The 26883-nt window shown below is 44.9% G+C and overlaps 1 protein-coding gene across 1 annotated transcript; it reads left to right on the top strand.

Annotated features, from left to right (window-relative positions):
- On the top strand, window positions 17612–25166 carry LOC102175091 (spermadhesin-1). The gene is made up of 5 exons (XM_018041580.1): window positions 17612–18144; window positions 20414–20443; window positions 21544–21679; window positions 23592–23779; window positions 24895–25166. The coding sequence occupies exons 1-5, from the start codon at window positions 18099–18101 to the stop codon at window positions 24897–24899; spliced, it is 405 nt and encodes a 134-aa protein (XP_017897069.1). The 5' UTR covers window positions 17612–18098; the 3' UTR covers window positions 24900–25166.

Raw genomic sequence — 26883 nt, 5'->3', positions numbered from 1 at the left:
TTTCACTCTCCTCTTTCAAAAGTAGTTGCTTCCCTGCAAACTCAAGTTTTCAAATCCCTAGTCAGTGTCTGTCCCAAGACATGCATTACCTCTCTCAGATAGCTCATAAGGTAAAGTCAGTCCTGTAAAGGCTTCTGTGTACTTTTCTGGGTCCTCCAGATAGTCTCCCAGATCTCTCTTTACCTGTTGTACCTCTGGGTAAGAAAAGGACTTATGGATTTTTATGGATTGGTTATTTTTCCCAGTGGGAGCCCCCTGAAGAGGCAGTAAGTTGTGTGGCTGTTCCTCAGCCCCTCTAGCTACCCTTTGCATATGTTCCCAGGGATAAATGAGAGAAACCTGCTTTTTCTCATCCTCATCCTCTTTCTCATCCTTAGTTTTGGTTGTCTGCGCCTCCTCTACTTTGACTATCTGAGTTCCTACTGAAACGAAAGTAGTCTGAGGCTGCATTGGAACTGGGGTTGTTTTTACTTCTATAGAGACTGAGGCAACGCTTCCTGGAGGGATTCCTTGACCCTCAGGTCACTCAGTTGTGAGCCCCGGATACAGAGTCAGAGGCAGAGTTAGAGGACAGGAGGGAGCTGAAGGCTCTACACCCAAATCTGTACCCTTAGGACATAAGTCTGGCATGTCTCATAGAGAGATTAAGAGCAACACATATGTCACTTCTACCCATTTTTCTTGTTTTCTACAGAACCAGTCTAGCTATAAAACAGTAATAATTGAGATCCTTCAACTGGCCATTGTCTGCCACCCTCCAGTGGATATTGTGGCCATGCAGATTTGCAAAAGAAAGTCAGGCATGTCTTCTTTAAACTCCGGGAGTCAAACTTATCCCAGGTTTTCAGGACACAATCCAAGGGTGTGACTCTGGATTGAGTAGCTCCCATTTTTAAGAGGAAAAAAAAGTGGCAACCAGCGCCTTTGCTTCCTTCCATCGGAGGTGTCCCTCCCTGCTGTGGATGGCGATGTAGACAGACTTTCCACTGAAGCTTCCCTTTCCCTGGCCGGACTTAGTCTGTCCCTTACAGATATGGGTGCCTTACTCGACCCTCCTGGTTCTACTACCGAGGTGGGCTGGAGATGCACCAGGGATAGACCTGATGGCACCATCCCGAACTGATTCTCAGTTCCTTACCACCAAGACCTTTGTCTGATTTGCCCTTTTCTCTGATGTCACCCAGAGTGTAACAGAGTGGCTTTTCTGGAATGTTCCCCAAGCTAACACTATTAGGGGAAGCATCCTAGTACACATTCCGGAGTACAGTCCTGACCGCATGAGAAGTGGTGAGTCATAAAGGGATGAACAGCAACCAAGATGTCCCTTCTGAGTGTCACCACACCAGTATAGCGAAAGAGGTGGTGGAGGGTTGGTCATCGAGGTAAAAGTGATTTTTGTCCTTGAGCTACCAGGCCAATTCTTCCAGTTCATTTCCACAGATTCTACAAAAGGAATATCTAAGGAGTTGAGACAAAAGCCACGGGAGAGTTTCCTCTGGTCCACTAGCAGATAGCACTACCAAAAGAAGAACCCCATCATACCCCCAAACTGGGATTCCTGACCTAAGTTCTTAGAAACCTCATGCTCCCTACCAGCGCTTCCATCCATATAGTTTGGAGACACAGCTATAACAAGGACTCACTAGTTTGACTCAGATCCTAAACACATTCCTAGCAAGTCTGGGTTCCCATGACTACCAAGCTTGGAGTCTTAAGTAAAAATCTGAAACGAGACCAGGAGCCGACTGTGGCTCAGATCACGAGCTCCTTGTTGCCAAATTCAGACTTAAATTGAAGAAAGTAGGGAAAATCACTAGACCATTCAGGTTTGACCTAAATCAAATCCCTTACAATTATATAGTAGAAGTGAGAAATAGATTTAAGGGACTAGATCTGATAGACAGAGTGCCTGATGAACTAGTACGGAGGTTTGTGACATTGTACAGGAGACAGGGAGCAAGACCATCCCCAAGAAAAAGAAGTGAAAAAAAGCAAAATGGCTGTCTGAGGAGGCCTTACAAATAGCTGTGAAAAGAAAAGAAGTGAAAAGCAAAGGGGAAAAGGAAAGATATACTCATTTGAGTGCAGAGTTCCAAAGAAGAGCATGAGAGATAAGAAAGCCTTCCTCAATGATCAGTGCAAAGAAATAGAGGAAAACAATAGAATGGGAAAGACTAAAAATCTCTTCAAGAAAATTAGAGATACCAAGGAAACTTTTCATGCAAAGATTGGCACAATAAAGGACAGAAATAGTATTTACCTAACAGAAGAAGATATTAAGAAGAGGTGGCAAGAATACATAGAAGAACTGTACAAAAAAGGTCTTTACGACCCAGACAATCATGATGGTGTGATCACTCACCTAGAGCCAGACATCTTGAAATGCAAAGTCAAGTGGGCCTTAGGAAGCATTACTACAAACAAAGCTAGTGAAAGTGATGGGATTCCAGTTGAGCTATTTCAAATCCTAAAAGATGATGCTGTGAAAGCGTTTCACTCAATATGCCAGCAAATTTGGAAAACTCAGCAGTGGCCACAGGACTGGAAAAGATCAGTTTTCATTCTAATCTCAAAGAAAGGAAATGCCAAAGCATGCTCAAACTACCACACAATTGCACTCATCTCACCCATTAGCAAAGTAATGCTCAAATTCTCCAAGCCAGGCTTCAACAGTATGTGAACTGTGAACTTCCAGATGTTCAAGCTGGTTTAGAAAACACAGAGGAATCAGAGATCAAAACGCCAATATCCACTGGATCATCGAAAAAAGCAAGAGAGTCCCAGAAAGACATCTACTTCTGCTTTACTGACTATGCCAAAGCCTTTGATTGTGTGGATCACAAAAAAACTGTGGAAATTTTTCAAGAAATGGGACTTGCCTCCTGAGAAATCTGTATGCAGGTCAAGAAGCAACCGTTACAACTGGTCATGGAACAATAGACTGGTTCCAAATTGAGAAAAGAGTACATCAAGGCTGTACATTGTCATCCTGCTTCTTTAACTTATATACAGAGTACATCATGTGACATGCCAGACTGGATGAAGCACAAGCTGGAATCAAGATTGCCAGGAGAAATATCAATAACCTCACACATGCAGATGATACCACCCTTATGGCAGAAAGCAAAGAAGAACTAAAGAGTCTCTTGATTAAAGTGAAAGAAGAGAGTGAAAAAGTTGGATTCAAGCTCAACATTCAGAAAACTAAGATCATGGCATCTGGTCCCATCACTTCATAGCAAATAGATTGGGAAACAGTGGAAACAGTGACAGACTTTATTTTCTTGGACTCCAAAATCACTGCAGATGGTGACTGCAGCCATGAAATTAAAAGACGCTTCTCCTTGGAAGGAAAGTTATGACTAACCTAGATAGCATGTTAAAAAGCAGAGACATTACTTTGCCAACAAAGGTCTGTCTAGTCAAGGCTATGGTTTTTCCAGTGGTCATGTATGGATGTGAGAGTTGGACTATAAGGAAAGCTGAGCACCAAAGAATTGATGCTTTTGAATTGTGGTGTTGGAGAAGACTCTTGAGAGTCCCTTGGACTGCAAGGAGATCCAACCAGTTCATGCTAAAGGAGATCAGTCCTGAGTGTTCATTGGAAGGATTGATGCTGAAGCCGAAATTCCAATTCTTTGACCACCTGATGTGAAGAACTGACTCATTGAAAAAGACCCTGATGCTGGGAAAGATTGAAGGCAGGAGGAGAAGGGGACAACCAAGGATGAATTGGTTGGATGGTATCACTAACTCAATGGACATGAGTTTGGGTAAATTCCGAAGTTGGTGATGGACAGGGAGGCCTGGCGTGCTGCAGTCCATGGGGTCACAAAGAGTTGGACATGACTGAGCGACTGAACTGAACTGACTGGCATGAATCGCAAGTCCATTAAAAGTCTATGATCCATCAGATTAGGTTGCTGCTGCTGCTAGGTCACTTCAGTCGTGTCCAACTCTGTGCGATCGCATAGACGGTAGCCCACCAGGCTCCCCCGCCCCTGGGATTCTCCAGGAAAGAACACTGGAGTGGGTTGCCATTTCCTTCTCCAATGCATGAAAGTGAAAAGTGAAAGTGAATTCGCTCAGTCATGTCCAACTCTTTGCAACTCCATGGACTGCAGCCTACCAGGCTCCTCCATCCATGGGATTTTCCAGGCAAGAGTACTGGAGTGGGGTGCCATCTCCTTCTCCATTAGATTAGGTTAGTAGTTCTAATTTCCCATGCAATTATGAAACGGTCAAAGAGACCAGGAAAAGCTGACTGAGAAAGGAAAGTTCAGCCCACAAGCTTTGCCCATTTCTGGTCGCTCCCCTCTCAGGGACCTTGGGTGCCTTTTGGCAGTGGCAGGTCAGTATAAACCCCCAACAAGGCTCCCCTTTCGGGGGCTGCCTTCAGTCATTACTGTTATGCACCGAGCCCGTATCTCCAAACCAACCGAGAGTGAACAAGTCCACCGTGGTAATGCAAAGGCAAGAAGGGAATTTTTATTTCTAGCACGCTAGGGCTCAAGCCTCATCCGACGCAGCGGAATCAGACGAGAGCCACGAACAAAGCAGTATGGCGGTTTATATACAGTCAGTTCTTTGTCTCAGTTACAGGGTACTTGGCGATACCTGATTGGACAGGCAGAATGAGCTCATGCAAGCCTTCCTTATGCTATCGCATATAGAAAATTTTCCTTATTTGGTTAAGGAATGTTCTTCAAGAAAACAGGAAACATGACTCAGGTCCCCGGCGCTGTTATGCACCTCATTGAGCCAACCACCCTGCCTAACAATTACAAGGCACTTTGAAACCTCAGAGCAGGGCTCATCACTTGCTTTGCGCAGGGCATGTCATTCATTCACACTGCACACTGAAGAGTTAGTAAAGCAGAAAACATGTATACTGAGAAAGCAGAGAGGCTAGAGCTCTCAGTGTTCTTACCTTGTCCTGAACATCCCAGATGAGCCCCAAAGATGATAACTTACAGTAAATGATGTCGGTCTTGATTTCCGAAGAAGATTTAGACCAGGGACCAGGCTTAATCATTCAAAACCTTTTCTGTAGCAGAGTTTTATCAAAGTAAGAAAAGGAACAGAGAAAGTTTCTGACATAGACATCAGAAGGGGGACAGTGTCCCCCTTGCTAGGCTTTAGCAAAGGAATTATATACTTTTAAAATTAGTTATTACAATAAATCAAAAGAATGTCTCAAGTTGTAAAAATTTTACAGGCCCACTCCCACAATTTACATTTTAGGATAACAGGATTAGAATTTAACAATGGAAAGATCCTACCAGACTTACTCCCATAACGCACATTCTAAGATATCAGGATTAGTCAGAGGGTTTTCAGGAAGGAGAAACTGTCCTCAAACAGGACACACTGTTGTTATATAATCCCTTGTACAGAGTTTAAACTGAGTTGTTTGTTGTGTAATCATCAGTTCCAGGCTTAAATTAAAAAGTGTTTTATGTGACTAAGACTAAGGAATGTAGAGGGGAAAAAAAAGACATTTGTTCTTTCCTCCTCCTTGAAAATTCCAGACCCCTTTCTCCTCCTTGGGGACCCTGGACTTCTTATCAACCTGCCCAGGAATTGACTCTCTCACCATCACATCTTCCTGACGCTCTCAAGGGAACCAGTCTCTCTCCTTTTTCCCCTTCACTTTCTTCCTGTAAATTTCTATGTGATGTAAGTATACAGATCATTTCCTTATTTATAATTCAGTACCACTGTGGACCTTCACTTTAGGGTCATTTGGAATTCTTAAGTAAATGAATGAGTGGTAGATTCACAGATGGATTTTCAATGTCCATTTTCAACGGACAATATGAATAGATCCATTGAAGACATCCAATCAGTAATTGGTAATCTTCCAAGCAGGCCTACAGGAATTCACCAGTGAATTCTACCAAACATTTAAGGATAAAACTATATTATTTTCTGAATAGCTTTCAGAGGATAGAGGCACAGAGAATATGTTCTAATGAAGAATCTAAGCTACTCCATTTTGCTAACAGAAAAACTCCATTTTGTAAGGTTCTGGGAAAAGAGCCTTTGGAAATCCCCTGACCTCACCCCATCACCCACGAGCCAATCGGACCCCAGACCAGAATCTCCTGACTTAACATTCAGGAACTTGCAGTCTACCTAGGTAATAGGGACCAATCAAAAACCAACACACAACCCTTCGAAAGAAAGTGACCAATCAGACGTCCCCCTACCTAGAAATTCTTTTTTTCATGAACACTCCCTATATAAGCAACGTAACCCAAAACCCAGGGCTCCTCCCTATAGCCGCTGCGTCGGTAATGGTGGGAGCCCCAGCTAGAGCTTGGTAATAAAAACTCTCTTGCTTTTGCATCGGATATCGGCTACCTGGTAGTCATTGGGAGATTTCGAGACTTGGGCATAACACTAAGTCATTCTGAGGCCAGCATCACCTTAATATCAAAACTAAACAAAAACAAACTATGGACCAAATCTCTCAGAAACATAGAGGCAAGCATTCTCAACAAAATGTTAGTGTATTGAATCCAACAGAGTATAAAAAGAATTATAAACCTCAAGCATTTGACATTTATTATGAGTATGCAAGGCTAAACATTTAAAAATCAATTTCTGTAATTGATTTCTGTAATTCATTGCATCAATATGATGAAAAAGAAAAGTCACATGGTTGTAACAAAGGTGTTCGTTTTTTCCTCAAAAAAGCCTTTGAGAAAATTCAACACTTACTCATCATAAAAACTTCCAGAAATATAGGGAAACTTTCTCAACTTGCTCAATAATATCTAGCAAACAAACAAACAAAAAAAACTGTAGCTAGCATCTTACTTGGGGCTTCCTTGATGGCTCAAGCAGTAAAGAATCTGCCCTCAGTTCACGAGCTGTAGGAGGCGCAGGTTTGATACCTGGGTTGGGAAGATCCCCTGGAGAAGGAAATACCTGGGAAATTCTTGCCTGGAAAATATCATGGACAGAGGAGCCTGGCGGGCTACAGTCCATAGAGTCCCAAGATTTGGACATGACTACACGTGCACACACCATGTCTTACTTAATGACGAGAACCTTGAAGATTTTCCACTAGTATCAGGTATCAGGCAAGGCTGTCCCCACTCACCACTCCTCTTCAACATCACACTGAAAGGTTTTGCTTCCAATATACAATAAGACAAGAAATGTAAATAAAAATATTCACATTGGTAAGGAAGACAAAAATTACTTTTGCATACAGACTAAACTATCATCCCTTAGAAAATTTGAAAGAATCATCAAAAAAAGAAAAAAACCTGGAAGTAATTCATGATTATAGCAAGGTTTCAGGATATAAAGATTAATATACAAAATCTAATATATCAAAATGAACAAGCAGAATTTGAAATGAAAAACACAATGTAATTTACCTTAGCATCACCCAAAATGAAATATTATAGTTAAGTCAAACAAAAATTTTACATGTTCTATATGAAAAAAACTACAAAATTCTGATGAATAAAATCTAAATGAAACTAAACAAATGGAGAGATATATTATTTTCATGGATAAGAAGACTCAATATTGTCAAGATTTCAATTCTTTCTAACTTGATCTATATATTCAGTGCAATTCCATTCAGAATTCCCAGCAAGTTATTTTGTGAATATGGACAAGCTAATTCTAAAATTTAGGTGGAGAGGCAAACGATTCAATCTGTGGAAAAAATATGGAAGGAGAAGCACAAAACTGGAAGACTGATGCTGCTTGACTTCAGGACCTACCATAATGCCCCAGTAAACAAGACAGTGTGGTACCGATGAAAGAATAGACCACTGGAACAGAATAAGAAGCACAGAAATAGACCCCCATAAATACAGCCAACTGATTTTTGACAATGGACAAAACCAATACAGTGGAGCAAATACAGTCTTTTAAACAAATGGTATTGGAGTAGTTGATGTCCATATGCAAAAATAATAAGTCTAAACTCAGAGCTTCACAAAGGTCTTCATAAAAATCATCCCCAAATGAACCATTCACCCAGATGTAAAATAAAGGACTACAGAACTTCTAAAAGAGGCATAGGAGAAAATCTAGATGACTTTGGGTATAGTGATGATACCAATGGCATGATCCATGGAAGAAATAACTGATAAGCTGGACTTCACTAAATGTACTCACTTAGCTCTGTGGAAACAGTATCAGGATAATGAGATGACAAGCCACAGACTGAAAGAAAACGTGTGGAAAAGACATATCTGATTAAGGACTGTTCTCCAAACATACAAAGTGAAAGTGAAAGTCACTCAGTCGTGTCTGATTCTTTGTGATCCCATAAGTTCATGGAGGGCTTCCCTTGTGGCTCAGCTGGTAAAGAATCTGCCTGCAATGCTAGAGAATTGTCCATGGAATTCTCCAGGTCAGAATACTAGACTGGGTAGCCTATCCCTTCTCCAGCGGATCTTTCGGCCCCAGAATTGAACTGGGGTCTCCTGCATTGCAGGCAAGAACATACAAAGGTCTGTTAAAATTCAAAGATAAGGAAACAGCTCATTTTTTAAAGGGCCAAATTTTAACAGACACTTCAACAAAAAGGAAAGTATACAAATGGCAATAAACATGTAAAGATGCACCCCATCATGTGTCACCAGAGGATGGCAAATTAAGATGACAGTGAGATAGCGCTTCAGATGACCACATCTGGAATCCTGACAGCACTGTATGCTGATGAGGATATAAAGCAATGGGAACTCCCATACATTGCTGGTCAGGATGAAAAATGGAAAAGCTAAAGAGGAGCGTGAAAAAGTTGGCTTAAAGCTCAACATTCAGAAAACGAAGATCATGGCATCTGGTCCCATCACTTCATGGGAAATAGATGGGGAAACAGTGGAAACAGTGCCAGACTTTATATTTTTGGGCTCCAAAATCACTGCAGATGGTGACTGCAACCATGAAATTAAAAGACGCTTACTCCTTGGAAGAAAAGTTATGACCAACCTAGATAGTATATTCAAAAGCAGAGACATTACTTTGCCGACTAAGGTCCATCTAGTCAAGGCTATGGTTTTTCCTGTGGTCATGTATGGATGTGAGAGTTGGACTGTGAAGAAGGCTGAGCGCCGAAGAATTGATGCTTTTGAATTGTGGTGTTGGAGAAGACTCTTGAGAGTCCCTTGGACTGCAAGGAGATCCAACCAGTCCATTCTGAAGGAGATCAGCCCTGGGATTTCTTTGGAAGGAATGATGCTAAAGCTGAAACTCCAGTACTTTGGCCACCTCATGCGAAGAGTTGACTCATTGGAAAAGACTCTGATGCTGGGAGGGATTGGGGGCAGGAGGAAGAGGGGACGACAGAGGATGAGATGGCTGGATGGCATCATGGACTCGATGGACGTGAGTTTGAGTGAACTCCAGGAGTTGGTGATGGACAGGGAGGCCTGGCATGCTGCAATTCATGGGGTTGCAAAGAGTCGGACACGACTGAGTGACTGAACTCAACTGAACTGAACTGAACTATTTAAGAATAAGAGAGTCATTTCCTAGGCAGGTTGATAAGAAGTCCAGGGTCCCCAAGGAGGAGATAGGGGTTCTCAAGGAGGAGGAAAGGCCAAACTTTTTTTTTCTCTACATTCCTCAGTCTTAGTCACATAAAACGTTTTTTTTTTTTCTTTAAGCCTGGAACTGATGATTACACAACAAACAACTCAGTTTAAACTCTGTACTAGGGATTACATAACAACAATGTCGAATCTGACACCATTCACAGTAAGCTATCAGGAAGGCAGTTTAGCAATTTCTTATGAAAATAAACATAGTCTTGGTATTCACCCAGAAATCCTGCTTCTTGGTATTTATCCAAAGGAATTGAAAACTTATATTCACATGAAATCCCACATAAGGCCATTATAGCAGTTTTATTCACAATTGCCAAAACTCAAAAAGCAACCAAGAAGTCCATTAGAAGGTAAATGGATAAGTAAACTGTGATACTTTTCGAATGATATTTTGTACTAGAAAGAAATGAACCAACAAACCATCAAAAGACATGTGAAAGAAACTTAAATACAAATTGCTAAATTAAAGATGCCAATCTGAAAACCTTACACACTGCATGATTCCAACTATTTGACGTTGTAGAAAATGTCAAACTATGGCAACAGTAATAAGATCAGCCATTGCCCAGGTTTGGGAGGAGAGATGACTATATGGAGCACAGAGGAATTTTAGGGCACTGAAAATATCCTAGGAGATATTTTAATGATGGGAACATGTTCTTGTACTTTTGTCCAAACCCATATAATGAGTCACACTAACAGTGACCACTATGCACTTTAGGCTGTTATTACTGTGTCGATGTAGGTTCATCAACTATGGCCAGCATGGCACTCTGGGAGGAGTGATGGGAACAGGGGCTTGGTGATGCTCACTTGGACTTGGGCTACATGGGAAATCTCTGTTCCTCCCTGTCTGAAACTAGGAAAGAAAGAGTCCTAAGAAGGAGGAACACTCAAAAGGGAGGGGATATAGATATACATACAGCTGCAGCTGATTCACTTTGTTGTACAGCAGAAACCAACGCAACACTGTAAATCAATTCTACTCCAATAATAATATGAAGAATCAATTCATTGATTCATTAAACATTTTTGCCCAGGGGAAAAAAAATCAGAGATAGTGAGCAAAAGTTTTCTTTGAAGACTACAGTTCTAGACAGTTTAACAATGAAATATCACTGCCTTCGATTACTTTTGTTGTCATTGTTGTTTAGTCGCTAAGTTGTGTCCAACTCTTTAGCGACCCCATAGACTGTCCATTCTGAAGGAGATCAGCCCTGGGATTTCTTTGGAGGGAATGATGCTGAAGCTGAAACTCCAGTACTTTGGCCACCTCATGCGAAGAGTTGACTCATTGGAAAAGACTCTGATGCTGGGAGGGATTGAGGGCAGGAGGATAAGGGGATGACAGAGGATGAGATGGCTGGATGGCATCACTGACTCGATGGACGTGAATCTGAGTGAACTCTGGGAGTTGGTGATGGACAGGGAGGCCTGGCATGCTGCAGTTCATGAGGTTGCAAAGAGTCGGACATGACTGAGAGACTGAACTGAACTGAACTGAGACTATAGCCCACCAGGCTTCTCTCTTCATGGAATTTCTCAGGCAAGAATACTGGAGTGGGTTGACATTTCCTTCTCCAGGGGATCTCCCTGATCCAGGTATCAAACCCGAGTCTCCTGCTTTGTAGGTGAATTCTTTAACACTGTGAAGCTCAGTAACTTTTAATTCATTCAAAATATTTTCTAGGAAGTGAAAATATTACCCAACTCATTCTACAAATTTATAATAATCTGATATAACTATGGATGGAGGTTCATGACATTGTACAGGAGACAGGGAGCAAGACCATCCCGATGGAAAAGAAATGCAAAAAGGCAAAATGGCTGTCTGGGGAGGCCTTACAAACAGCTGTGAAAAGCAAAGGAGAAAAGGAAAGATATATCCATTTGAATGCAGAGTTCCAAAGAATAGCAAGGAGAGATAAGAAAGCCTTCCTCAGCGATCAATACAAAGAAATAGAGGAAAACAATAGAATGGGAAAGACTAGAGATCTCTTCAAGAAAATTAGAGACACCAAGGGAACATTTCACGCAAAGATTGGCTCAAGAAAGGACAGAAATGGTATGGATCTAACAGAAGCAGAAGATATTAAGAAGAGGTGGCAAGAATGCACTTCACGACCCAGATAATCACGAAGGCAAGATCACTCTCACTCACCTAGAGCTGACATCCTGGAATGTGAAGTCAGGTGAGCCTTAGGAAGCATCACTACGAACAAAGTTAGTGGAGGGGATGGAATTCCAGTTGAAAGATTTCAAATTCTAAAAGATCATGCTGTGAAAGTGCTGCACTCAATATGTCAGCAAATCTGGAAAACTCATCAGTGCCCACAGGGCTGGAAAAGCTCAGTTTTCATTCCAATCCCAAAGAAAAGCAATGCCAAAGAATGCTCAAACTACCGCACAATTGCACTCATCTCACACGCTAGTAAATTAATGCTCAAAACTCTCCAAGCCAGGTTTCAGCAATATGTGAACCATAAACTTCCAGATGTTCAAGCTGGTTTTAGAAAAGGCAGAGGAACCAGAGACCAAATTGCCAACATCCTCTGGATCATTCATGGATAAAGCAAGAGAGTTCCAGAAAAACATCTATTTCTGCTTTATTGACTATGCCAAAGCATTTGACTGTGTGGATCACAATAAACTGTGGAAAATTCTGAAAGAGATGGGAATACAAGACCACCTGACCTGCCTCTTGAGAAATCTGTATGCAGGGAAGGAAGCAACAGTTAGAACTGGACATGGAACAACAGACTGGTTCCAAATAGGAAAAGGAGTATGTCAAGGGTGCATATTGTCATCCTGCTTATTTAACTTGTATGCAGAGATAATCATGAGAAATGCTGGGCCAGAGGAAGCACAAGCTGGAATCAAGATTGCCAGGAGAAATATCAATAACCTCACACATGCAGATGATACCATCCTTATGGCAGAAAGCAAAGAAGAACTAAAGAGTCTCTTGATGAAAGTGAAAGAAGAGAGTGAAAAAGTTGGCTTAAGCTCAACATTCAGAAAACTAAGATCATGGCATCTGGTCCTATCACTTCATGGCAAATAGATGGGGAAATAGTGGAAACAGTGGCTAACTTTATTTTTCTGAGCTCCAAAATCACTGCAGATGGTGACTGCAGCCATGAAATTAAAAGACGCTTGCTCCTTGCAAGGAAAGTTATGACCAACCTAGACAGCATATTAAAAAGCAGAGACAATACTTTGCCAACAAAGGTCCGTCTAGTCAAGACTATGGTTTTTCCAGTGGTCATGTATGGATGTGAGAGTTGGACTATAAAGAAATCTGAGGGCAGAAGAACTGATGCTTTTGAACTGTGGTGTTGGAGAAGACTCTTGAGAGTCCCTTGGACTGCAAGGAGATCCAAACAGTCCATCCTAAGGGAGATCAGTCCTGTGTGTTCATTGGAGGGACTGATGTTGAAGCTGAAACTCCAATACTTTGGCCACCTGATGCAAAGAGCTGACTCACTGGAAAAGACCCTGATTCTGGGAAAGATTGAGGGCAGGAGGAGAAGGGGATGACAGAGGATGAGATAATTGGATGGCATCACCAACACAATGGACATGGGTTTGGGTGGACTCCGGGAGTTGGTGATGGACAGGGAGGCCTGGCATGCTGTGGTTCATGGGGTCGCAAAGAGTCGGACATGACTGAGTGACTGAACTGAAGTGATATAACTATAATCTGATATGAGTTATGGGCAAGGACAGACAGTAAAAGAAATTTTAGTTAATGTAATTTAAGAATACAGATGGAAACAAGATTAAATGAAATAGAATAAGATATAATTTTAGGGAAATGAATTGAGTATTGTTAAAAAATATTTTAAAAAATAAGAATTTATCTCAAAGATGCAAGTTCAGTTCAGTTCAGTTGCTCAGTTGTGTCCGACTCTTTGCGACCTCATGAATTGCAGCACGCCAGGCCTCCCTGTCCATCACCAACTCCCGGAGTACACTCAGACTCACGTCCATCGAGTCCGTGATGCCATCCAGCCATCTCATCCTCTGTCGTCCCCTTCTCCTCCTGCCCCCAATCCCTCCCAGCATCAGAGTCTTTTCCAATGAGTCAACTCTTCGCATGAGGTGGCCAAAGTACTGGAGTTTCAGCTTTACCATCATTCCTTCCAAAGAAATCCCAGGGTTGATCTCCTTCAGAAAGGTTGAATCTCCTTGCAGTCCAAGGGACTCTCAAGAGTCTTCTCCAACACCATTGTTCAAAAGCATCAATTCTTCGGCGCTCAGCCTTCTTCACAGTCCAACTCTCACATCCATACATGACCACAGGAAAAACCAAAGCCTTGACTAGGCAGACCTTAGTTGGCAATGTAATGTCTCTGCTTTTTAATATGCTGTCTAGGTTGGTCATAACTTTTCTTCCAAGGAGTAAGCATCTTTTAATTTCATGGCTGCAGTCACCATCTGCAGTGATTTGGGAGCCCAAAAAAATAAAGTCTGACACTGTTTCTACTGTTTCCCCATCTATTTCCCATGGAGTGATGGGACCGGATGCCATGATCTTAGTTTTCTGAATGTTGAGTTTTAAGCCAACTTTTTTGCTCTCGTCTTTCACTTTCATCAAGAAGCTTTTTAGCTCCTCTTCACTTTCTGCCATAAGAGTGGTGTCATCTGCATATCTGAGCTTATTGATATTTCTCTCAGCAATCTTGATTCCAGCTTGTGTTTCTTCTAGTACAGCGTTTCTCATGATGTACTCTGCATAGAAGTTAAATAAGCAGGGTGAGAATATTCAGCCTTGACGTACTCCTTTTCCTATTTGGAACCAGTCTGTTGTTCCATGTCCAGTTCTAACTGTTGCTTCCTGCCCTGCATACAGATTTCTCAAGAGGCAGGTTAGGCGGTCTGGTATTCCCATCTCTTTCAGAATTTTCCACAGTTTATTGTGATCCACACAGTCAAAGGCTTTGGCATAGTCAATAAAGCAGAAATAGATGTTTTTCTGGAACTCTCTTGCTTTTTCCAAAGATAATTCAAAATCAGAAAATCTACCCATGCAATTTTTGAGTTTAACAGAATAAGCACTAAAGTCTGTATTACTGCTTCATGGATTCAGAAACAAATCCAGCAAAATTCAATAGGCATTAATGATATAAAAGAGCTCTTAGAATCTTATTGAAAGGAACAAGCTAAATGCCTTAAAGCGTAAGTATAAAAAAATGTCCAGCCAACCTCTAATTTATGGTGACACTTCAGAAGTAATTCCATTAAAGTTAAGAGTAAGACAGAATGATAACCATCACATTTAATCAGCATTGTTTAGGAGACTCTGGTCATTTTAGCATTTTTCTCTGTAAGAAAAAGGAGTTAACATTGTAATAATTGGCAAAAAAAAAAAGTAATAAAACTAATCTTATTTTCAGCCAATATGATACACATAGAAAATTTAAAAAAATTATCTAAAGTCAATTGATAAAACTAATGCTAAGATTAAGACTGCTGGATCAATGTGTGAAAAATAGTAATGTTTCCAACTGTAATAACTGATTAGGTGTATCAGGTTTCTATGGGAAAAACTTTTAAATGATACTAAAAGAGTAGAAAATGTGATGAAACGGAAGTGTTACAGGTTCAAAAGCCTCAGATCATGAAAATGCCAATTCTGCCCAACAAATCTATTAATTTAAAGCACTTTAAATTAAAATCAACTTTCCTAGAATTTGATAAAGTGAAAGAAAGTGAAATCTCTCAGTCGTGTCTGACTCTTTGCGACCGCATGGTCTGTAGCCCACCAGGCTTCTCCATCCGTGGGATTTTCCAGGCAAGGGTACTGGAGTGGGTTGCCACTAAGACAATCCAAAACTCATATAGAAGAATGAAAGTTCCAAAATAGGGCCATTTTGAAAAGGAACTGAAATCACACATACAAAGGGGAAAGAGCAGCTATTACCCATGAAGGATTATTATAAAGCTTTGGTCATTAACCTCTCATGTAATTGACACAAGGGTTTCCCTGGTGGCTCAGTGATAAAGAATCCGCCTGCAATATGGGAGTCGCGGGAGAAGCGGGTGCTATCCTTGGGTCGGGAAGCTCCCCTGGAGCAGGGCATGGCAACCCACTGCAGTGTTCTTGCCTGGAGAATCCCATGGACAGAGGAGCCCGGCAGGCTGCAGAGTAGGACTTGACTGAAGGGACTTAGCACGCATGCACCCATTATCAGCACAGTGGGAGACAACCGGACACGTGGGGAAGGACAGTTGGCTATCCAATTAAAGCTCAGACTTTGATTCCTGAGTGTCCCTGGGAATGGGACTGTGTTTTCCTTTTCTCCCCAAGCAGACACAAACCTCCATGGATGCTGAGGGAGGACAGCGAACTTGACACGCAGGGACTGAAGGCAGGATGCTTGGGCTGGGATGGAAGACAAGCAACTGCCTTCCCCCTATGGCTCCCGCATTCCCTCCATCCAGGCGTTTATAGCCATGGGGTGCTCCTTGTTCTGTCCACAGATCATGGCCAGGGAGTATTCTATACTTAAGAATACTGGACTTAAGTTCCCTGGACTGCCAGGGGTAACAGGGAACGATCAAGGCAAGGGAGATTCTAGATGGAAGGAGAACTGTGAGGAATTACTGCATTTTATAGAAATAACAACCAGGGCACTTAACCACTGGAGCAGAACCAGCATTGTTTTCTGAGAGGGAGACCCTGTCCAGTGAGCCTCCTTCTCCTCCATTCATTAGCCAGAAGAGCTTGAGTGACCAGATAGCTCAGGCAACTTCTTTGTGCTCTGCTTGAGGTAGAAGGTCCCTCACACTGGGAACCCATTAGGGTTTCTGTAAAGAAAGAAATGACTTAAAAAGAATAGGAAGTTTCTACCACCCATAAAGAGAAACGAGTAATGCAACAATAACAGAAAACTGGCCCAAAGATACGCTGCTGCTGCTACTGCAGAAACAGGCAATTCTCAAAAGAACTGGGATTGGACTAGAAACATTGGAAAGTGAAAGTAAAGTCATTCAGTCATATCCAACTCTTTTTGATCCAATGGACTGTAGCCTACAAGGTTCCTTCATCCATGGAATTTTCCAGGCAAGAGTACTGGAGTGGGTTGCCATTTCCTTCTCCAGGGGATCTTCCTGACCAAGGGATCGAACCTGGGTCTCCCACATTGCGAGCAGACTCTTTTACTATCTGAGCCACCAGTGAAGCTCAAAATGAACCAAGAAAGTGGGCAAGCAGTGGGTGTTCTTAGCAAACGAGGATGTGTCTAGTACTGATTTAGAACCCAAAACAAATTCCACAGCACCCCCCAAGAAAACTGGAGATGCTGGGGATTGAACCCAGGACATCATGCATGCTAAGCACACACTCTGCCACTAAGCTATATCCCTGTTGGAGAAGCAGCCAAGCCCACTGGCGGTTGGAGAAATGCATATTTTTAAAAAGATATTATTTTAAGCATTTCTAATCAACATGGAATTTTGAAAGATTTAGTAAAATGCAGAGTTTTTAAGGTCAGGAAAATGGACATAGCATTCTCCTGGTTGGTGTGTAGTTGCTAATGCTCCTTGAGAGACAACTGGGCTGGTGTTCCTTTAAATGGTCGAATGACTTCCATTGTACAAACAGACTGTGTTTTATTTATGCATTCAACGATGAATGGACATTTGGGTTTTTAACCACTCTCTGTTACAAATAATGCAGCTAGGAATACTCATGAGTAATGTTCTGTGTGGCCATGTTTTCATTTCCTTGGATAAATAAGTAGTAGAAAGTTGACTTATATAGAAACTTGGATGGAACATGTTAGGAATCTGCTACATGTTTTCAACAAGGAGCTCTTCTGGGTTCTCATAACTGTAACACCTCATTATCAGAGCCATGTGGGTGTTGGTATAAATATAGAATAAATGCCAACATGTGCACACCTTTCTCCCTTGTGGGTACACCACACACAGGCTGACATGTACTCTGACTCCCCGACCAATCGTGACCCGCACCTGGAACAGACGGGGGGCTGTTTGCCTGCCTTTGCCCTGAGTGACACAGGAGGGCTCTTAAGACCAGGCAGCCGGGACATCAGACTGGTCTTGCGTCTGCCACTGGCGCCCTGGGATGTGGACGAGTCCCTTGGCCTCTCTGGGTCTCAGGTCCTCTCCTGTCCAAGGTGTCGTGAGGCTTATGTAAGTCACTGGAGGTGAACATGCTGAAGCTTAACCTCAGACAAGAGAGCTCTCAAATAAGAGTTCTGTGTGGCCAGTGGTCCATGTCACCTATTATCCAGGACTGCAGGAAGAGGAGAGGAAGAAAAGAAATTGGTCATTATTTCCCAGGGGAAAAAGGCACAGAAAGTGTATGACAAAGACACAGAAAAAACAGCAGGCAGCCTGCTTCTCCTAGAGAACCCGGGGCTCCCGCAGCCCTGCGGGGCTGGGCTCCAGGGGAGGAGGAGGTCAGGCGTCAGCTGCTGTGTGTATATAGCCCCAGGCCTCCGGGGCCAGGCTCAGTGCTGAGGCTGGTGCCAGGCTGCGAAGATGAAGCTGTCCAGCGTCATCCCTTGGGCCCTGCTGCTCAGCACAGGTAAAGCCTGGCCCCCAGCCCCTTGCCCCCAGGCCTCTCTGCTTCCTGTTCAACCTAGAGAGTCTGTGCAGTTCGCTTGTTGCTCAAGAATAGGGTCTGCAAACTACTCTCCTCCAAGGAGATGCCACCCTCAGTCTGGCCTGGAGGAGGAGGGTCCAGCAGGATGGCCGTGACCCATGGCTGAGTATACAATGATTTTTAAACATTTTCTGGGCTGTCCGTCCTTGTTCTGGCATGCATTCCCTGGGCCCCCTCTGCTTTAGCCAGTGTCCCCTGGGATGCCCTTCAGGACAGCCAGCCTTCAGCCCAGACCTGGAGGAGGTGAACCAGATGTGGTCAGCTTTGCAGGGGTCTTGGAAGTGTGATGGTGTGAGTGTTGTAGGTGGGACCCTGGCTGGACCTGATTGGAGGGTGGCATCCAGGGGGAAGCGGGGGCCCCTGCAGGAGCCCCAGGACAGGTGGATGCTCTGCCTCTGCCCCCCAGGATGGGGACACGGCAGCAACACGAGCTCTGAGATGACCCGCAGGAGCAGCAGCTCCCAGCAGGGCTGAGGATGTCCTATGAGGGCAGGGGTGGTGTCTTAGCCCTGCAGGGGGCTGGGCGCTGGGCCTGCGCTGAACATGGAGGGACCCATGAGGATTCTCGGTGCTGGAGGGAAAGAAGAGACAGCCGTGCCTTCAGGGAAGCCTGTCTCTTCCTCCTTGCTCTCTCTGTGGGTCTTACTCTGTCCCGTCCCCTTCTCTGTGCTTTTCTGCTCCAGCTCCTCTTTTCATCGACCCACACTCTCCTCCCCTGCTCCCCTGCAGGCAACTGTGCTCATGACCAGGAGCCGAGAGGACGGAAGGACAGGCTTGTGCTGTCAGTGTGTGAACACAGATCCTTCTCAGCATTTATCCCAGTCTCCCTGGTCTGGGGCTGTGGGGGTGGGGAAGGGGAGCTCTGCTCCTGGGACACTTTGTGGGCAGCTTATAGGTAGAAACAGGTCCATCAGAGCCCTTCCTGCCTCTGCTGTTTCTCAAGCACCATCAGTTCAAATCAACAGATCAAGGCAGCATGTTTTGGGGTGACGTGTGCTGAACTCCTCCAAGGGGCTGCTTGCTCCCCTGCTTCAAGGCCGGGACCTTAGATTCTAGATCAAAGGAGGTCACTGTACATGCAGGTCCATGATGGGAAGATGTGCGATTCTGCCCTTGAGATCTGCTTTCAAAGAAACCTCGATTTGTATTTTCCAGAGCAGACGAGATGGATGCTCCAGGGTGGGGAGGTTTCCTTTGTGGCCCCCAATCCTGTGCCACTTCAGTACTCAGGACGGGCAGCTGGAGACAGACCCCCATGTCCTGGTTGACATCTATGGTCACATAGCTCCCAGAGCGCTTGTTGATTTCCATTTACTGAGGAAAGCAGTGTCTATGGAAAAGGAAATGAATGTGGTGGGAGGTTGACAGTGGCAGGGAGCGTAGTGGACAGCCTCTCTGGGCTGGGCACTGAGCTGTGTATGCGTGAACTGTCCTCTGGAACCAAGGAGGCTGTTACTATTAAATTTCCAGCTTACAGGTGCATGGACTGAGGTTTGTGAGAATAAATATCTTGTCTAAAGCCATCCAGCACTCACCCAAGCCACACTGGGCCCCAGTCTGTTTCCTGAACTGTGCTGTGCCCACTTGTCAAGCCCTGAGGATAAACTACAAGCCACAACAACAAAGAAAACAGTGATTGCTGTCAGGCCCCTGACTCAGTTCCCCAACATGGTGAAACTTTCATAAATTAAGAATGCTCATTCTTCTCAGCTGAGATTTTTATTCCATGCATTTACACCAAAAGCAAATTCATCATTGGTCTCATTGAAGAATTACAAGAAATACTCAAGTTATTTTTGAGTGCCCCTCTGTTCTGATTGGCCCAGGACTGAGAGGTTTCCTAGGAAATGGCAGGTTCAACCTGCCGAGCAGAAACTCCCAGGTTAACTGGAGAAGGCACTCAGCCTCCTGAGAGCTGACTTGTCTGTGGCTCCAGAGCCAGAACATTCATTTTCACTGAGTGGGCCTGAGAAACAAATGGTCACAGCTGAATGAGCAAGTCTTGAAGGCTGAACACCAGACTTCTGCTCTGTCCCTGCAGGACCCGGCTCTTCCCAGGACAAGGGCAGCCAAGTATTGTGCGTCCAGCATGATCCCTGGAAACACAGGGTGGGCACTGTGTGTGCCATAGCCTTGACACTTCAGTAACTTCCGGCTTTTCATTTGTTGTTCTCTTTTGATGTCTTTCCAGCCACAGTGGATTCAATGGACTGGCTCCCCCGTAAGTACAGTATTAATGCTTTTACCATTTTATGCTCTTCACAGGGAGAAGTGCTTTAGGGCTTCAGTTCAGATGCCTCTCCTGGAAACACTGGCGTCAGTTTACCTTTTGGTTAAAGGAACTTGGCATTTCCAGAGCTGACCGTCAGCCTTGGTCTTAACAATCCCTAGGGTCCCACACCCTGACCTCCTACGACTCCCACCCTGTTCCTTCTCCCCTTCCCTCCTCACCTCCACAACTCAGGAGCTTCCCCTGCCCTCCTGCCTGCACAACCTCATGAGGCAGGAATGGGACCACCTCTCCACAGCATAGGTGGCTCAGACAACGGAGCCACCTTTAATGGCTGGAGCCTGGAGGGCTGAGGGGCATCACTGTGTCCAGTGTCAGATATGAGAGCCTCCAGGCAGAGGGTGTGTCGGCATCAGAGGGGTGCTGGGCAAAGAGAAAAGTTTCCCCCTGATGCGGGGGCTGATAGATGATTGAGTGATGGATGATTGACTGAGTGACTGATGATTATCAATCGATGATTGATTGATTTCCCTAGGATTTTCAGGTCCAGGTAAAACTTGAACTCATTTGATCAAAACACCAATGATGAAAGTGCTGTTTTATCTTCACTTGACAAACAATGGGCTTCTCCGGCGGTTCAGCTGGTAAAGAATATGCCTGTAATGTGGGATACCTGGGTCGATCCCTAGGTTGGGAAGATCCCCTGGAAAAGGGAACAGCTACCCACTCCAGTATTCTGGCCTGGAGAATTCCATGGACTGTATAGTCCATGGGGTCACAAAGAGTCGGACACATCTGAGCGACTTTCACTTTCACTTGACAAACAATACTTTGTCGACAAGTGTTAAACTCTTATATTTTTCAGGGATCAAAACAAACTGCAGTAAAGGGTATGGATCTCTTTAAAATTCTGAAAAGAGTAAAACCTTGAAAACCACATTTTCCTGGGTGCTCAGACTGGATTGTGGATGTCTCTTTGTGGTTGGGGAGTGGGAGTTAGGACCACCTGCAGTGGGGTAGGCGAGGGGCAGCACAGAGCCCCGCGGCCTGGGGCAGCTTCTGGGAGACTGGAATCCTTTCTTCTGTTACAGGAAATACTAACTGCGGGGGAATCCTCAAAGAGGAGTCTGGAGTGATCGCCACCTATTATGGACAGAAAACGAACTGTGTCTGGACTATCCAGATGCCACCACAGTACCAAGCTAGGGTGTCTATCCAGCAGCTCCAGTAAGTGCTCAGCTGAGTGCTCTTTGCTGATGTTGTGGTTTTATGGGAAGGTGTCCCTCTTTGCCCCTTCCCATTTCCCCCGCACCACCCAGCACACACATCCGGACACATCCTGACCCCAGCTCAGCTCACTCCTGCTGACAACCTACATGGCCCCCTGCCCTCTGCATCAAGCTGACCCCCCTTGCACAGCTTTCAGATCCCTCCAGGGGACCCTGATCTCCCCTCCCTTCTAACCTCTCCTCCCCTCTGCCCCGTCTCTGAGCTGAGCCAGCACGCACTGAGCTGTGGACCCACCAGACTGCTGGGCAGCTCTGAGCCTTTGCTCACACTGTCCCCTCTGCCTGGAAGGCAACTTGCACCTCTCCCAGACTCACCACCTGCTGCTTAGAGTCCTCATTTCCTAGTTCACGAGTTCGCTGGAGGAAGAACTTTTCCATCACACCTGAAACCCCTGCTCTGACTCTGTCCACAGCTGGGCAGATCTTTCTCATATTTGTGCCCCATATATTACCTGCTTTGGGAAGATCCCCTGGAGAAGGGAATGGCATCCCATTTCAATATTCTTGCCTGGAGAATCCCACGGATAGAGGAGCCTGGGGGGCCATAGGGTCTCAAAGAGTTGGACATGACTGAGCGACGATGCACGCACCATTCCTGCCCATGTCTGAGTTTGTGCCTACAAGAAAGGGAGTCTTATTTTTGGCAGCCAAGAAATATTTTTCAACTAGTGGGTGCATGGATGAATGAAAGACTGAATGAACAATTAAAAGACAGAATGAATAATACTGCAACAGAAAGCACTGTCAACGCAGCAATAAGTTGTAGCATTTCCGTAGTAGGTTACTCTTCACAGATATTAACACACAGCCACATTTCCACCAATTGCAGACCAAGTGATATATAATCCACAGTGGTGGTTGAGACAGGTGATGTTGTCTTGTGACTGACACGGCCCTGTCCCTCCAGACCTTCCACAGGGTCAGGTCTCCACTAGGCGGAGGAGCTGCTCTGTGTGAGGAGGACAACCTGGAAATGCCTGCCTCACAGCAGGGTCCAGACCATCTACCGAAACCACACGCCAGGGCTGAAGGAGGCAGGCATTTCCTACATCACCATTTCTATTAGGATCAGAGGGATAGCTTATTCTTAAAATTTTCGTTATTGTCCCTTTGACCCTCTCCAAGACCAGTTTTGGATATGGGACTAGGAAGGAATCAGTCCATCCAAGAGTGAGCTAGTACAGAGGGAGCTGAGTGTGTGTCCTGGTGAGATGTCCCTTCCGTGTCTCGTTTTAGCCCAGAGAGGCTCCAACCTCCCTCCTGGGTGGGGCGCACGCTGGTGGCTGAGAGAGGAAGACAGGGCGGGGTCAGGTCTGATGGGCAGGAGGAGGAGACGGAGACCTCGGCAGGAGTGTGACAACCCGTGGGTGCACTTTGCCTGCAGCAGCGAGAGCTGGATGCCCCTCTTGCCTCTGCAGGTCCTGGAGGCCAAGAGGGGGTCCTGGGCCCCCTGTGCCAGGGGTGCAGAGGGTGAAGCAGGAGTGGAGTCACACATGCATGTCTGGGCCTCACCTGACTCCATGCTTGTTGCCCAAGCAAACAGTCCTCAGGGTTGGCTATACTGTGCCCTCCGGTGGCTCCTGATCCCAGAGTCCTGGGTGGGCTTCCCTGAGCCCCATCAGTGGGGTTGCCCAGGAGGCAAGGAGTCACCTGCAGCCCCTGTAGGGGGGAGGGTCCTGGGTGACCAACACTCCCTTCTGAAGGATGAGTCTCCTTCCCTGTGGGCACCATGCCTGGGAAGTCTGGTGAACAAAGCTCTGTGATGGCATTGGGTCTGGACAGGGGAGGCTGCCTGCCGGAGGGACCACGATTCTGAAGGCTGATGCCTGCCCTTCCCTCTGCTCCAACAGCCTCAACTGTGCTAAAGAGTCCCTGGAGATTATAGATGGGCTGCCAGGATCTTCTGTCTTAGGGAGGGTTTGTGAAGGTTCATTCCTGGAATATAGATCTTCTGGCAATACCATGACTGTCAAGTACATCAGAAAGCCTGAGCACCCGACTTCTTCCTATGAAGTGTTGTACTTTCAGGATCCACAAGGTAGGTAAAAGGAGGCAGGCACCTGCTGACAAGTCCTCCTTCTCTGTGCATGGTACAGGGAAGTTGGGCATCTGGTGTTGGGCATATGACTGTTGAAATAAACCCGATTGTCAGCAGATGAGCCAGAGGCAGTATGACCTAGTGAGCCTCTCCAGAAACAGCCACCAGTTCAATGACAGCCTTTATGCATCCCCAGATCTTGCAGTTGTGAAGATCTGACATGAAAATTCATTTACAAGTTTTACTTTACATCTAGACAAGATGATCATTTCCTCTCAAATATAAAATTTCCCTTCCTGATCATATTAAAATCCCTTAGGCATATATCAGTTCAGTCACTCAGTCGTGTCTAACTCTTTGCGACCCCATGGACTGCAGCACACCAGGCCTCCTTGTCTATCACCAATGCCAGGAATTTACTCAAACTCATGTCAATTGAGTTGGTGATGCCATCCAGCCATCCCATCCTCTGTCATCCCCTTCTCCTCCCACCTTCAATCTTTCCCAGCATCAGTCAGTTATTCGCATCAGGTGGCCTAAGTAGTGGAGTTTCAGCTTCAGTATCAGTCCTTCCAACGAACATTCAGAACTGATTTTCTTTAGGATGGACTGGTTGGATCTCCTTGCAGTCCGAGGGACTCTCAAGTCTTCTCCAGCACCACAGTTTAAAAGCATTAATTTTTTGGCACTCAGCTTTCTTTATGGTCTAACTCTCACATCCATACATGACTACTGGAAAAACCATAGCCTTGACTAGACAGAACTTTATTGGCAAAGTAATGTCTCTGCTTTTTAATATGCTGTCTAGGTTGGTCTTAAATTTTCTTTCAAGGAGTTAGCATCTTTTAATTTCATGGCTGCAGTCACCATCTGCAGTGATTTTGGAGCCCCCCCCCCCGCCCCGCCCCAATAAAGTCTGTTTCACTGTTTCCCCCATTTTCCCATTTATTTCTCATGAAGTGATGGGACCAGATGTATATGTAACCTAAAACAAACCAAGACAGTCCCTCAAGAGTGTATTTTTTCCTCGTTAATGATTGACTGCAATTTCACCCACATGTCACTTGGAAGAAAATGCTTCTTAAACTCTACTTAACCTGTTCTCCATCCCACAGCTTAGTGATCTCTGCTCAGGCCTGAGTGGACAAGCGTTGCAAAAGAGAACAACATTCCTTGAAGACCCTCTGGACTCAGCTGCCCACAAGGAGAGGCATCTTCTGTCTAATCACACCTGCTGCTCTCAGCCTGTCACCTCCATCCTTTCCAGCCCCCGGTCGCCTAACTGCAGAAAGATTCCTTACTACTGGGCTTTAGATTGTTGCCAGTCTTGCGGTTAGTTTCTTCTATTTATCATTATAATCATTTTGAATAAAGTCTCTTTACCTGAGTCTGGATTTTTTTTTTTTTTTTTTAGTTTGTGAGTCCTGGTGTTACAGGGTTGGAACCCCAGGCATCGCTGAGAGTAGTTGAAACCCCTCCTGAAGGTCTTTATGCCCAGAGGGTGCTCACTGGTCTGAGGTCCCTCTCAGGGCAAGAGTGCTGTCCATTTATGATTTTCCTCACCTGCACAAGGAAACCCTCTACAGACATAGCAATGAGATGCTGGCCCGGCTCTCTGCCAAGTTTCAAGCAATGAGCTTGAGGATAAAGGATCTTTGGTGAGGATATGTTGAATGTCTTCTGATTCCCACCATCCAACTATCAATTATATTTGCATCATAGTCCCTTTTAAAGGTCTGCAGAGAATCACACATAAAGTTCACATTGTTTGCGGGCTCATCAAGTTGGGTGATGTTGCATTTTATCAGACCAGGAGTTAGCAGGGTCAGAAACACAGTGGCCTCTGGATGGCACAGCCCCTTATAAGCCTGGAACTGCTTCTGTATCTTTCTCTTCTGTCCAGAGAGGAGGGGGAGTGTGGGGGTCTTTTCATGAACTTGTGGGGAGAACCATCAACTCCTTCAGGCACAATAATCCATAAGTGTGGACCATCCTGTTGAGGTCAACCCAGAAGGTCACGCTGGAATCTCCCTTCCTCAAGTGAGTTCTCTGAAGGTGATTTTTCTCTGTTGATATTGTAGCTTTTCGGATCTTTTCCAGTTTACCCCCCACCATCCAGCATAGGCATCTAACCACAATCCGGTTCCATTTTTCACTTCCTGTTGAAAACCAGTCCATAGAGTTAGCCGCCTTAGCAGAGTTTTATCAAACACTTCTTCACCTGACTTTCCCTTCCTTCTAATGTCTTCTTCCCTCTGGTCCCTCTCAGGGCTGAGCCATCACACACTGAGCTTTGGACACTGCATACCTTTGAGCAACTCTGAGCCTTTGCTCACATTGTCCCCTCGGCCAGGAGTCCCTCCTTCCAACCTTCCAGACGCATCTGCCTGCTGCTTGGGGTCCTCCATGAAGCACATCCTGGTTCAGCTGAAGGGCTGACTCTACCATTGCACCCTTGTGCCTCTCTCACTTGCCTCATATAGATCTCTATGAGAGTTAAGTATTCAGCTGCTGTTAGTCACTCAGTCACATTCGACTCTTGGCGATCCCACAAATGGAGCCTGGGTCGCCTCCATTGCAGGCAGATTCTTTACCATCTGAGCCACCAGGAAAGTCAAGTATACAGTACCAGTTGCTCATTTATTCAGTGGGTACCACTGCGGCACTCGAACTTTAGGGTCCTACTAGTAATTCTTAAAGGAATGAATGAGCGATAAGGTCAGAGTTGTGTTTTCAATGTTCCAATGAGGCTCTGCATTTCTCTCCAGGCAGTCTTCAGTGTTAACATGGGAGTCACGGTTCCCTCAACTGTAGGCTAAGCCAAACACAGACCAGAAAAGATGCTGAGACAGAAGATGTCATCTGTGTGAGGAAGGGTCTCTGTCCTTCCAGACTTGACGTGAGGTCTGGACCTACACTAAGTTACTCTTGTGTGCCCAAGGATGAAACACCCTGCAGATGGCTGCAAAATGGGGTTTAGACTCTATTTAAACATTGCTTCTGTAAACTTGAAATAGTGTGGTCAAGAATCAAGACTGGGGTGCAAACTCAAGGAGTTGGGGTTGACAACACACACATTTCCCATGGCTTATATAATTTCTCGA

Source organism: Capra hircus, chromosome 26 (genome assembly GCF_001704415.2).
Source record: "Capra hircus breed San Clemente chromosome 26, ASM170441v1, whole genome shotgun sequence".
NCBI lineage: Eukaryota > Metazoa > Chordata > Mammalia > Artiodactyla > Bovidae > Capra > Capra hircus.
The sequence above is the reverse complement of the archived record's forward strand: the minus strand, read 5'-3'. Positions and strand labels throughout refer to the sequence as shown.

Coding starts and splice junctions, on each gene's coding strand:
- LOC102175091 (XM_018041580.1), top strand. CDS start 18,099: ATGAAGCTGTCCAGCGTCATCCCTTGGGCCCTGCTGCTCAGCACAG. Junction 20,444..21,543: donor TTCAATGGACTGGCTCCCCC/GTAAGTACAGTA, acceptor CTTCTGTTACAG/GAAATACTAACTGCGGGGGA. Junction 21,680..23,591: donor GTGTCTATCCAGCAGCTCCA/GTAAGTGCTCAG, acceptor CTGCTCCAACAG/CCTCAACTGTGCTAAAGAGT.